This window comes from Capra hircus, chromosome 11 (genome assembly GCF_001704415.2).
Source record: "Capra hircus breed San Clemente chromosome 11, ASM170441v1, whole genome shotgun sequence".
NCBI lineage: Eukaryota > Metazoa > Chordata > Mammalia > Artiodactyla > Bovidae > Capra > Capra hircus.
This window is the reverse complement of record NC_030818.1, coordinates 98,044,578-98,056,706: the sequence shown is the minus strand read 5'-3', so window position 1 is coordinate 98,056,706 and position 12,129 is coordinate 98,044,578. Positions and strand designations below refer to the sequence as shown.

Below are 12,129 nucleotides of genomic sequence, written 5' to 3'. Positions count from 1 at the left end.
ATGTCAGACATATCCACCAGAGAGAGAGAAGGTCCACTGGCTGGGACCACAGCCAGGGGGCCTCAGGGCTGGAGGAGGTCGGGTGGGCCGGGTGCACGGCCTCGGTCACGTTTAAGGCCCTGGGAGGGGGGGGACCCCCAGGTGCAGCAGCTGTTGTTTACAGCCAGAAAAAGCAGAGGGGAGAGAGCCGGAGCTCGGGGGAGAGCAACGAAAACAAGTGGGAGGGAGACACAGAAAGAAATATGGAAATGGAAAGAGGGCCGGCCTGTTGTGGGAGGAACGACTCTGAGAGACTAAGTTCGAGGAGGGGCAGAGGAGGAGGGGACCTGAAGGCAGGCCCCGGTCCCGGGCTGCCTGGGACGCGGGCCTAGACAGCGAGAGAGGCTGAGGGGGCGCGCGACCGGCGGCAGGAAGCGCAGAGTCAGGCGGAGCGGGCCGGCATGGAGGCCCCCCACCCCACGGGAGGGCAGGCCGAGCGCAGCCAACCGGGAGGACGGAGCGGCACCCACCCCGCGGCTCCCAGAGCGGGCAGCGTTTTTCCCCCTCCCCATTCCCGGACCCTCTGGCGGCCCAGCCCCGGACTCGAGGCCCGGCGGGGCTCTGGCTGACGCAGGGTACATGAAAAGCGCCCGCCCGCCGGGCCGGAAGGTCGCGGCGGCCGCCGGCTCCGGCCTCGGCCACGCCTTCATCCCCGGGGCTAAGAATACACGGGCCCGGGAGAGGGGGCGGATGGACCGCCCGAGCCGCGCGCGACCTCGGCCGCAGCTTCCGGAGCCGGCCCCAAAGAGCCGGAGCCTGGACGCCTCTGGAGAGGCCAAGAGCCTCACCGGGGGAGGGCGCAGAACTCTGTATCAGACCCGGCGCCAAGAGCTTGACAAATGCCCTTTAATCCCTATTACATTCCCATTTTACAGAGCTGACCTTGAGGGTCAGATGGTAAAAGTCCTCCCCCTCACCACCCAACCCAACTCTCTAGCTCCAAACGACTCCCCCAGCCCTTCCATGGGGTGGGGGTGGGCACTGGGCTCCTCACCCAGGTCCTCATCACTTTGCCCCTTGTTAAAGTCCTGCTCCATTGCAAGTGGACCTTTCTATGATGTCTTGCCTGTTTCCACTGTCAGGCAGTCCCCCCTTAGTATCTAGCCTGAAGCTCTCATGCTTCTGCTGCTTCAGCGTAATGCCCCTGCCTTTGGAGATGGGTGGAAGAGGAACTCTGAGTCCATGGCCCCAGCAGCTTCCTATGAATCCTTTGACTTCTACCCCAGGAAGTCTTTCCTATTTCCTTCCCTAGCCCACTAGAAATGGGCAGTGGAGGCAGCAAGGTGCTGGAGCCACCCAGATTCTCATCTCTGTTCATTCAAGGGACCTGTCTTGCTCCTTTTGTTTCTTATAGAATAATATCCTGTCTTCTGTTGTTTCAAATAACTTGAGGCACGACTGGTTTCTGGATAGCAAGATCTCCCAGAGCAGGGACCAGTTGTGTGTCTTTCATTCATCATGTCTTCTATCTTCCCCTTCTCCATTTCCACGTGCAGGGAGCACCTGCCGTGTGCCCCCTGCCGTGTGCCAGGTATCAGGATGAAGCTGCCATGTCAGGATCTTCATTGCTGGTCTCAAGACCCAGCACACAGTCAGACCAATATTTCTTAGTGACTACTGTGTGTCAAGCCCCATGCAGGGGTGGCCAAGCCAGCCACTGTCCCTCACAAGAGTGTGGGGGAAACCGACATGAGCCTCACGATAAGTGCGGACTGAATGAGGATGCTTATGGAGGGGTGGGAGGGTGATGGATGAACATGGATGTGTGTCCACCCAGCCCCCGAGGTGTGGAAGAAAGATGGGGCAGATCTGGCTCTGAGGGGCCCTAGTTAGGGGCCTGTGGGCTGGCTTCGGCTCCGCCAGCCTCAGCCTCCTCAGCCCTGGCCTTCTCTGCTCAGCCAACTAGCTGCCTCCCCAAGTTATCTCCTGACCTCTGGCGTGGAACAGAAGGCATTCAGGCCCAGGGACAGCGTCCTGAGCTGCCACATGTCTCCCCAGGACTCCAAACTGGTCTTTCACGAGGCCCTAGATGCCAACACCACACAGCTGCCATCCTTCACCACCAAGGACCAGCTCCTCAACTGGGCTAATACAAAGGGTCCAATCGCCTCTGTTGCTGAGCTGAACAACCCGCAAAGCATCCTCCTTCGTCTGGACCAAGGTCTGCCTCCCCAGTAGCCTCTCTGGGTTCAGGACTCTGCTCTTGAGGAATCTGAATTTCTCTGTCTCATTCCTCAGATGTGGATACTAAGGCACCAAGACAGGATGTGATTTGCCCCAGGTCACTTAGGACAGTGGTTACCCTTTCATCAAATGTTAGATTGAACCCTGTGAAACTGCTGCCATTTGTCAGTCTCTTGACCTACAAAAACAGCACTTTCATATTATTTATTGTGTCCCTAGTATGTGCCAAGCCCTATGCCAGGCATCTGGGGACCCTGTGGGGACAAACCCAGATCCTGCCCTCCTGGAGCTGGCACTGTGGTAGGAAGATGATAAAAGACAGGTATACAAATTCTGTAATTTCAGGTCATGGTAAATACCCTAAGAAGGATAAAAGGGGGATGATGTACAGGCAGTTGCTGGGTTGCATCCCTAACGTACGCCATGGTTTTATACCTTAAATAAAATGTGTGCTGACAGATGAGGAAACAGAGGCCAGGGACTTGCCCTGGGTCACCCTGCTGTAAGTGGATTTGAACCCGGGTCCTCCCAAGCCCCCACTCTTTGCTGCTCCATCCTGCCTGCGTGCGTGCTAAGTCGCTTCTGTTGTGTCTCTTTGTGACCCCATGGACTGTACCCCACCAGGCTCCTCTGTCCATGGGGTTCTCCAGGCAAGAATACTGGAGTGGATTGCCATTTCCTTCTCCAGGGGGATCTTCCTGACCCAGGGATTGAACCTCTGTCTCTTAGGTCTCCTGCATTGGCTGGAGAATTCTTTCTTTTAAACCCTAGCGCCACCTGGAAGCCATCCTGCCTGCCCCACCATTACTGTGGGAGAGGGTGGGCCTGTGTACTAGATGCTAGGCTGCTCCAAGAGGAGACAGAGGTGCGCTTATCTCCGCAGCCTCGAGCTCACCGTTCTCCTGCAATCTGGAACCCCAGAAGGACATGGGCCACACGCTCGAATGGAGCCCGAAAGCCTCGATCCGGGGCTGCCGCTTGGAAGGTGTGGCTGGCCACAAGGAGGCCCACATCCTGAGAATCCTACCGGGCCCAGAGACCGGGTAAGGGTACCAGCCCCGCCAGCCCCGCCAAACCCACGCTCCATAAACCCTCGCTTCTGTCCAAGCCTTAGCCCCGCCCCGGCCTGGTTAGAGAATTGTCACCCCCGCCTATATCTGGGCCCCGCCCATTTCCACGCTCACCCGACAGACCCAGGACCAACCAGGTTAGGAGTGCAGCTGCTGCTCAACCGACCCCAGGTCTTGCTCTGGCCCGGCAATTCCTGGTCAAGCTCCCCAACACTGCCCCACACCCCGCACTACTGCCCTCGCTGATGCAGGGGGGTCCATCTCCCCCCACATCCAGGCCCCGGACAGTGACCGTGAAGTTGGAGCTGACCTGTGCTTGGAGAGATACTGACGCCGCCGTGCTCATCCTTCAGGGTCCACCCTACGTGTCCTGGTTAATCGACGCCAACCACAACATGCAGATCTGGGTGAGTCGCTTTGAGACCCACACAGCCCCGTTCAGATCTTCCTGAAGCTCCTCAAAGAAAAAAAAAACAAACTTCCTGCACCATCACCCCAGCCCTGGGCCTTTATATACGATGATCCTTCTGCCCTCTGTGCTCTACCTATTCTTCCTTCAGACCTTCACCTAGATGGCACCTCCTCCAGGAAGCCTTCCATGATCCCTTAGAGAGGCCCCCTAACCCAGCCCACCACATCAGGGAAGTTTCCTGGAAAGGTGAACTCCAAGCTGAGTTGAAAGACAGACAGGAACCAGTAGATGAGGGGAGGTGGTCCAGGCAGGGGAAACAGCAGGAGCAAAAGAGAGCCTGACTGAGGCCTGGCAGACCCTGGCCAGCCTGCAGGCACACCTTGCCAGGCTGTGTGGCCCCTGACTGTGTCCATAGCTGCCTGCTCTGCCTCTCTCCCTGTCATTAGGCCACTGGTGAATACTCCTTGAAGATCTTTCCAGATAGGATCAACCCTGGCTTCCAACTCCCAAACACAACCCAAGGCCTGCTGGGAGAGGCCCGGAGGCTCAACGCCAGTGTAGTAGCATCCTTCGTGGAGCTCCCTCTGGCCAGTGATGTCTCTCTGCAGACCCACAGCTGTGGTGAGCACCTGGCTCCCTTCCCTTGCCCACCGCCACCCCCCCCCGCCCCTGCCAACCTCCCTTTCCTGGCCCTCTCCTGGGATCTATTGCTACGTCCAGATGCTGTGTGAACCGGGAAAGTTGCAGCAGCTGGTGGGAGCCCCATATTCCTCATGTGCATCTCAGGAATGCTGAGAGTACCTAGCTAGAGAGGCGCTTAGCACATCAGAGCACAGTGAGCCCCACAGTGACTTGTCTGCGGGGGCCCCCTCTGCTACCCCACAGGCAGTGGGCTGCAGCCCTCACCCACACCAGTGGAGATCACCACTCCCAATAAGGGCTGCAACCAGGAGCTACTTCTGACCCTGATCCAGCCGAAGTGCTCCAGCGATGGCATGACTCTGGTACTCAAGAAAGATCTCATCTCGGTAAGGGAGCTCCTGGCCTCCAGTCCAGCTGACACGGGTAACTGGTCCTTCTTCCGTCCTAATCCAGGAAGGAGGACCAATCACATTCCTCTACAAGCCTTAGTTTTTCCACCTGTAGAATGGGCTTGATAATGGTCCCTACCAGGTGGTGAGGATTACAGGAGGTCTCACGACCTCACCTGGGGTGGAGCAATGTGTTAGGTGCTCAGTCGTGTTTGACTCTTTGTGATCCCATGGACTGTTACCCGCCAGGCTCCTCTGTCCATGGAATTCTGCAGGCAAGAATACTGGAGTGGGTAGCCATTCCCTTCTCCAGGAGATCTGCCTGACCCAGAGGCTGAGCCCCCATCTCCTGTGTCTCCTACATTGCAGGCGGATTCTTTACTGCTGAACCACTGGGGAAGCCTTATGTACTTAATACTGAAAGTGACAGTGTTAGTTGCTCAGTCATGTCCAACTCTTTACGACCCCATGGAGTAGCCCTCCAGGCTCCTGTGTCCATGAAATTCTCCAGGCAAGAATGCTGTTGTGGGTAGCGATTCCATTCTCTAGGGGATCTTCCTGACCTAGGGACTCCTGCATTGCAAACATATTCTTCACCCTCTGAGCCACTAGGAAAGCCCAAGTTCATAAGCCCAAGTTCATACGTACTTAATAATATCACTTTAAAAACACATTCGCTCCCATCATATTGAGATGCCATAATTAGCTCCTCCTCCCTCATTAGACATTTGGGTGTTTTCAATTCTGTAATATTATAAATATGCAGGAAGTGTCTTTGTGCATGAAATTCTTCTATAAATAGAATTGTTTTCTTAAGATAGGTTTCCACATCAGTGAGATTGCTGGGTCAAAAATGAGGGAACATTCTGGAAATTTGGAAACTTGTTGCCAACTCGCTTTCCAAAAGTTGATTCCAATTTTCGCTGCTGATTAATAAGAACACTTTGACTCTGTCTCCAAATTATTGTTTTTTTGTCTAAAAAACTTTGCTGATGTGGGAGGTAGAACTTGTCTTCCATTCTTGTTTGAGTTTCTACTTTGATTAGTAAGTGTGGACTTGATACCGTGTGACTGAATAATAATCAAAGTCTCTGTAACTTTGTGGCTTGGTATTTTTCTTAAAAAAATTTTTTTTTCAATTGGAGGATAATTGCTTTACAGCCTTGTGTTGATTTCTGCCGTACAACAACATGAATCAACCATAAGTATACATATGTTCCCTCCCTCTTGAGCCTCCCTCTTTTGGTATTTTTCTTATTTCTTTTTTTTCCCCTTGATTATTTCTATAAGCTTTTTACATGAAGAAAGACATTTGTGGCCCTTTGTCTATCATTCTTATTGAACTAATCTCTCCTGGTTTGTTATCATTCTTTAAATTTTCGCCAGAGTGTTTCTTAATTTTGGGGATGTTTGAAAACATTGGGCCATCCTAGCTGGCCATCTTCTCCTTTGTGATTTTTTTTTCTAGTCTGAGGCAGGAAATCTCTCTGCCAGAGTCTTGATGAGTCATGCATGTTCTCAGGGATTTTTAGAATGACATTTAACTCTATGTCCATGTGGAGGTGTTTTGGGGTGTGTGGTATCAGGGCCAAGGTGAAGCTCCATCTGTCTGCAGCCCATCTCCCCCTTCTTATCTGCCTCTACCTGGCCCAGCAGATGTCTGGGAGGTGGCAGAGGTGGTGCAGGGATCAGCAATGGCTGGCATTACCGCCATGCAGTCCCAAGGGGCCTGGATGCCATACACTGTGATCCACTGATCTTTGGAACATTACACTCAAGTTAAAAAGAATATTCTAGGTCTATAAATATATGCACAGATAGATGTCTGTGATTTATTATTCAGTGAGAAAACTAAGCTAAAGCCTGAAAGACAGTATGATGCCATTTGTTTAAAATGAGGGGGGAAAAAACCAAACCCACACAATTTCTCTGAATGCATATGTCTAGAACACACTCATGATGTCACAGATATTATTGCTAGATACAGAAGTGTGTCAAGTTCAGGAAAAGTAGTAACTCTTAAACGCTGTAGGATGATGAGACCTAATAAAAATGGGGATGGGAGCAGAGGCATGGCTGTGATTCGAGACCCCTGGGGTGTGGTCAGTCCTTGGTGCTGGGGTGAGATGGACAGGTCCTGGGGAGCCCTGTGCCTCCTGACAGTGCCTCCCCCACACCCCCCGCAACCCTGGCCCAGACTCTGCTCTGCACCATCATAAGCCTGACCTTCTGGGACTCCAGCTGCCAAGCTGAGGAAACAGAAGATGAGTTTGTCTTGAGCAGTGGCTACTCCAGCTGTGGCATGGAAGTGATGGAAAATGTGGTCAGTAATGAGGTAAGACCTGGGGTGGGAAAAAGGGATGGTGCCCCCTCCAGGCGCCTCCTGGATCTTCCAGGCAGAGAGGCTTTGGGGAAAGCGGGTGTGGTGCTCAGTAGGAAGACAAGACAAGGTTCGCCATTGGTTGACTCAGTTTCCCCATCCAAAAAAATGGGTGCGTTGGGTGGGATACCCTCTGGCCTCCTCCTGGGTTCTGACCAGCTCCTTGGCTCTCTTCCTGCAGGTGGTCATCAGACTCCTGTCAAGCTCATCACCGCAGCGGGTGAGATGGACGGTCAACATGCTAACCCATGTGGTCTGGGGGGAGCAGGCCTCAGGAGACTCAGGCCCTGATCCTGGCAAGCCAACGTGTCTCCAGTGTGCCCCCATCTCCCCTTCTGTGCAATGGGGGCAGTACTGTTCAGAGTCATGTTCTCAGTCTCTCAAGTCAGAGGGTTCAAGCATGAATTGGCTGCATGGCCTTGGGCAAATCACATAAGCTTTCAGGGCCCAAAGGTCCTGTTAATAGGAGGATAAGAAAGGAACCCCCTATGGGATGAGCTGTCACCAACAGGAGACATGGAAAGCACACAGGTCTTGTGAGGAGCAAGTTCTTTTTCTGGCTGTGTGGCTTGTGGGATCTTAGTCCCCCAACCAGGGACTCAGATCAGACACCGGGCCTTCAACAGCAAAAGCACAGAATCCTAACTGCTGGACTGCCAGGGAATTCCTGAGGGCCAGTTCTTGATAAATATCAGTTGTGGTGGGGAAGGGGGAGGTTTAAGGTGAGGAGGAGCGTCACACACCAACTCTGGACCATGACTCCTGCTCCCACCCCTTAGCTTTCTCACTGGGTGCCTCCCAGACCCACCAAGCCTCCCTCCCATCCCCACAGAGAAAGGTGCAGTGCATCAACATGGACAGCCTCTCCCTCCAGCTGGGCCTCTACCTCAGCCCGCACTTCCTCCAAGCCTCCAACACCATCGAGCTGGGCCAGCAGGGCTTTGTGCAGGTACTGGACTTGGACTTGACCGCTCAGGCCTGCCGCCCCCTGGGATTTCTCAGAGCCTTTCTTTCTCCCCAGTGGAACTTGACTTCCTAGGGGGAGGCGGGGGCCAGCCTGATGCAGGTTTGTAGGGGTGGGGAGAGCTGAGGCGGGGCTCAGACACTGGTTGGAATGTCACTTCTTCCTCCTCCTTTGCTCCAAGCAGGCCAGTAACTGTCCTTCCACCATCAAAGTTCCCGAGCAGGAACTCTAGAACTCTAGCTTATTTCGCGAGAACAGCTAAGGTAGAGAGCTACGAGTTACTGACCGGGCCTCGGTCCCCTTACCTTCCCATGCAGGTGAGCGTGTCCCCATCCATCCCTGAGCTCATGATCCAGCTGGAGAGCTGCCAACTGAACCTGGGGCCCGACATGGAAATCGTGGAACTCATCCAGGGCCAGGAAGCCAAGAGCAGCTGCGTGAGCCTGCTGTCCCCGAGCCCTAGTGGTGACATACGCTTCAGCTTCCTCCTCCGTGGCTACTTGGTGCCCATGCCCACGACTGGCATTCTCAGCTGCTCTGTGACCATGCATCCCAGGATTCGGTCCCTGGTGAGTGGGGGCCAGGCCCAGCCCAGCTTCAAGGGTGGCTTCTGGGTCTGGAGTTTCCAGGAAGGGATGTGATAGACTGGGAGGATGTGGAACCAGTCGGCAGAAGACAGCCACAGGCAGACACGTGGCCTCTGGGTACCAAGGGGACTCTTTCTGCCACCTGACAGCCTTTGGATGGCTGTGCTATGTCTTGGGACATTGGTCGGATATGCAGCTGCAACCACTATCCATCTGTCCATCCATCTATCCATCTATTATTTCACCCATCTGTCTTCCCACCATCCCATTCAGTCATCATTTATTAGTTGATGCTTCTCACCATCCCACCCAGTCATTCATCCAGAGTCTGTCCATCAGCTCAGTCATCCATCTATCCTTTTACAGTCACACCCAGTCATCATCCATCAATCCATCCACCCAGGAATCCATCCACCCTCCCATCTTATCCATATAGTATGATCACCATGGTAATCTCAACAAACAAGAGACATCAGGGAAGAGGGTTAGTACAAAGGACACAAAATTCTGATTTTCTGCAGTTACTGGTCACAACACTTCACCATCCAGTATATACCAGTTCTTAAACACTGGGCCCTGGACACACACACATACACACACATACAGTCATCCCCAAGCCCTTGCACGCAAAAGGGTCTTCAGGATAAGAAGCTTCTGTGGTTGTATGAAGCTGGAGAAGCCTCGGGGACCACTGAGTGGGCTCTCCCTAGGCCACAGTGAGCCTGGGCTTCTGGGCATTCACAGGGATAATGGATGGAGTGCCCCCATAATCCTCATGGGAGTTGGGAGCCTTTCAGGAACTCACAGGAAACACACCAGGAGCAGCTCAGAATTGTCAGGCTGCCACCCTTCCACAGCATAGATCTGCCAGCATTTGCCCAGAGGCCCCCAGCCAGAAGGTGGTGCAGATGGGGCTCAGAGTCAAGGCCCCAGGGTGGGCTGTGGCAGGCCAGGGTCACAGAGACAGGGAGGAAGCCTGGAGCTGCCTCTCAAAGACTGTGCCATACCCCGGGCTCTCTTCCTCCTCCAGGAAGTCCACAAGACTGTCTCCACACGCCTGAACATCATCAGCACCGGCCTGCATGGTGAGTTCTAAGTCTCCCCGGGGTTCCAGGGGCTGAGGTCAGAGTGGGGTGTGATGGACGCTCAGAGGACCCCAGAGAGCAGGGTCCACAGCTACGTCTTCCGCATGGACAGCATTTGCTTGTGACCACCCCATGGGACCATATGCCAGGCCTTTGGCTCTTCTTGATCCCCAGGGTGGCTGGCTGACCTTGCTGGGGGATGGAGCCTTCTGGAATCAGGACTGGACAGGACTTGGGGGCAGTGCTGGCCTCTCTTTCCCTAAGACCCCTAGTGTGGAGGATGCCCCTCAGCCCAGCTCCCCCAGCCTGTCTTAGTTCCCCCTGGGCCCAGGTGCCCGCTGGGCAGAAGAGTCCCTGACACTGAATGCAGGTGGGAGAAGCATCAGCCCCTTGGCCATCCCACCTGGGCCCAGATGGAGCCCCTACGCCCAGCCTACAATCAAGAAGGCAGGCTAATGACCCCACTGAGGAGATGGGAACTCAGAGGCCTACAGGCAGGCTGCCTGGCCCATAGTCAGACAGCCATCAGGAGTGCAGAAAGAGTGAAGCTTGGGAAAACCCAAGAGAGCTGAAGGGCCTTCAGGGGCGCTCTGGCTTCTACTTTGGTAGCGGGCTCAGAGAGGAGTAGGGACTGACCTAAGGTCACACAGCGGGACTCTGGACTCTCAGGCCCCACTCATACTTTGCTCAGATTATACCATCCAGCCTTCCTAAAAATGTATCTCTACCAGCCTCGGGAGTCAGAGGCATGGCCCCAAAGGCCTGGCTGGGCCCTTTTAGGGGGATGCTCATAGCAGCACAACTTCATGCCACGTGTGGGTGTGATGATCCCATTGGCTAGATGAGGAAATGGGTTCAGAGAAGTCAGGGTCAGTGGCTGAGCTGAGGCCGGCACCAAAACCTGCACTCCTGGCTGCACAACAGGGCGGGGAGTGGGGGTGGAAGTTTCAGGAAGGAGACGGCGGTGCTGACCGCAGCCATCCTGTCCTTGGTGGTGCAGACAAAGGCCTCGTCCTGCCTGCTGTGCTGGGTATCACCTTTGGCGCCTTCCTCATCGGGGCCCTGCTCACCGCCGCGCTCTGGTACATCTACTCGCACACGCGTGAGTATCCCAGGCCCCCACAGTGAGTGCTCAGGTCCCCTCCATCACCACCTGGGGGAGCCCAGCGCAGTCTCTGGGGCAGTGGGGACCCCTGGCCGGGGCCCTGACCTCCACCCCTGCCCCCAGGTCACCCCGGCAAGCGGGAGCCCGTGGTGGCGGTGGCTGCCCCGGCCTCCTCGGAGAGCAGTAGCACCAACCACAGCATCGGGAGCACCCAGAGCACCCCCTGCTCCACCAGCAGCATGGCGTAGCGCCCAGCCAGCCCTCGCCCAGCGGGAGAGACTGAGCAGCCACCAGCTGGGAACCACTGGCCGTGGACTTACCCCGGAACCCCAGCCCCTCCACTTGACCAAGGATGAACCCTGCCCTCTGCACCCGCCCCTGCTGCCTCCCTCCCAGAGGCCTGTCGCCAGTGGGAGCACCAGCTCGGAACGCCTTGGGGTCCCCCCACCCCACCCCAATGAACCTTCAAACCCAGAGGGCCTGGGGTGCAGCTGCCCCGGACTGCAGAGTGAGAGTCCACTGCCCTGTACGTCCACATTGCTGTAAACACCCAAGAAAGTCCCTGTCATTGTAACCTGGATCCAGCACTCGATGACCTGGGCCGGGCAGGAGTTGAGAACTCCAGGACTCAGTCCAGCCCACCCAGGCTGATGGCGCCTCCTCTGTGGAAACCAAGCCAGCACAGAGCCACCTGCACCTGCTTCCAGCAGTCTCCGCATCAGAACTGGCACGACTCTGGCAGAAACAGAAGTCTAGGGGCACCCAGCCTGGGAGTAAAGTGGGGGAGCCTAGCTCCTCCCTGCAACTGTCACACAGAGACACTCCCCCCATGTCCCCCCACCCCCCAGGCACTCTGTCCTGGGTCCTCCACTATATACTCACCACCAATAAATCAGACCATGAAACCAGAGCTGGGCTGGGCTGGAAAGGGGGAGGCACCTATAACAGGGAGAGGGGTGACTGTTCTGGGTTCAAATCCCACTTCTGGGCTGTGTGACCGTGGACAGGTCCCATGGCTTCTTTAAGCCAGCCACCATTCTCTTATCTGTGAAACGGGTGTGGGAATTTGTGATCACAAGGTCCCTGTGTTTACCATATGGTCAAGGGACACCAATCCATCCTTTTCATTTCACAGACAGGCCGCCTGAGGCTCAGAGGGAAGGACTTGTCCAGGCCACACAACCTGGGCTCCTACACAGGCCAGCTCTTGGACCAGCCATAGTCCTCATCCCCCTATTATCTGCTGAGGGAGCTAGAGGTCAAGAGTCAAAT

The 12,129-nt window shown here is 55.3% G+C and overlaps 1 protein-coding gene across 1 annotated transcript in view; it reads left to right on the top strand.

Moving 5' to 3' along the window:
* Positions 1–11,767, top strand: part of ENG (endoglin) — a 30,609-nt gene extending 18,842 nt beyond the window's left edge. Inside the window, exons 4-15 of the mRNA XM_018055826.1 lie at positions 2,038–2,200; positions 3,107–3,266; positions 3,571–3,700; positions 4,152–4,326; positions 4,591–4,733; positions 6,934–7,071; positions 7,298–7,336; positions 7,949–8,065; positions 8,398–8,649; positions 9,698–9,752; positions 10,753–10,854; positions 10,981–11,767. Coding sequence (XP_017911315.1) covers positions 2,038–2,200; positions 3,107–3,266; positions 3,571–3,700; positions 4,152–4,326; positions 4,591–4,733; positions 6,934–7,071; positions 7,298–7,336; positions 7,949–8,065; positions 8,398–8,649; positions 9,698–9,752; positions 10,753–10,854; positions 10,981–11,105 — 1,599 coding nt within the window. The 3' untranslated portion in view covers positions 11,106–11,767. The remainder of the gene's footprint in view (positions 1–2,037; positions 2,201–3,106; positions 3,267–3,570; positions 3,701–4,151; positions 4,327–4,590; positions 4,734–6,933; positions 7,072–7,297; positions 7,337–7,948; positions 8,066–8,397; positions 8,650–9,697; positions 9,753–10,752; positions 10,855–10,980) is intronic.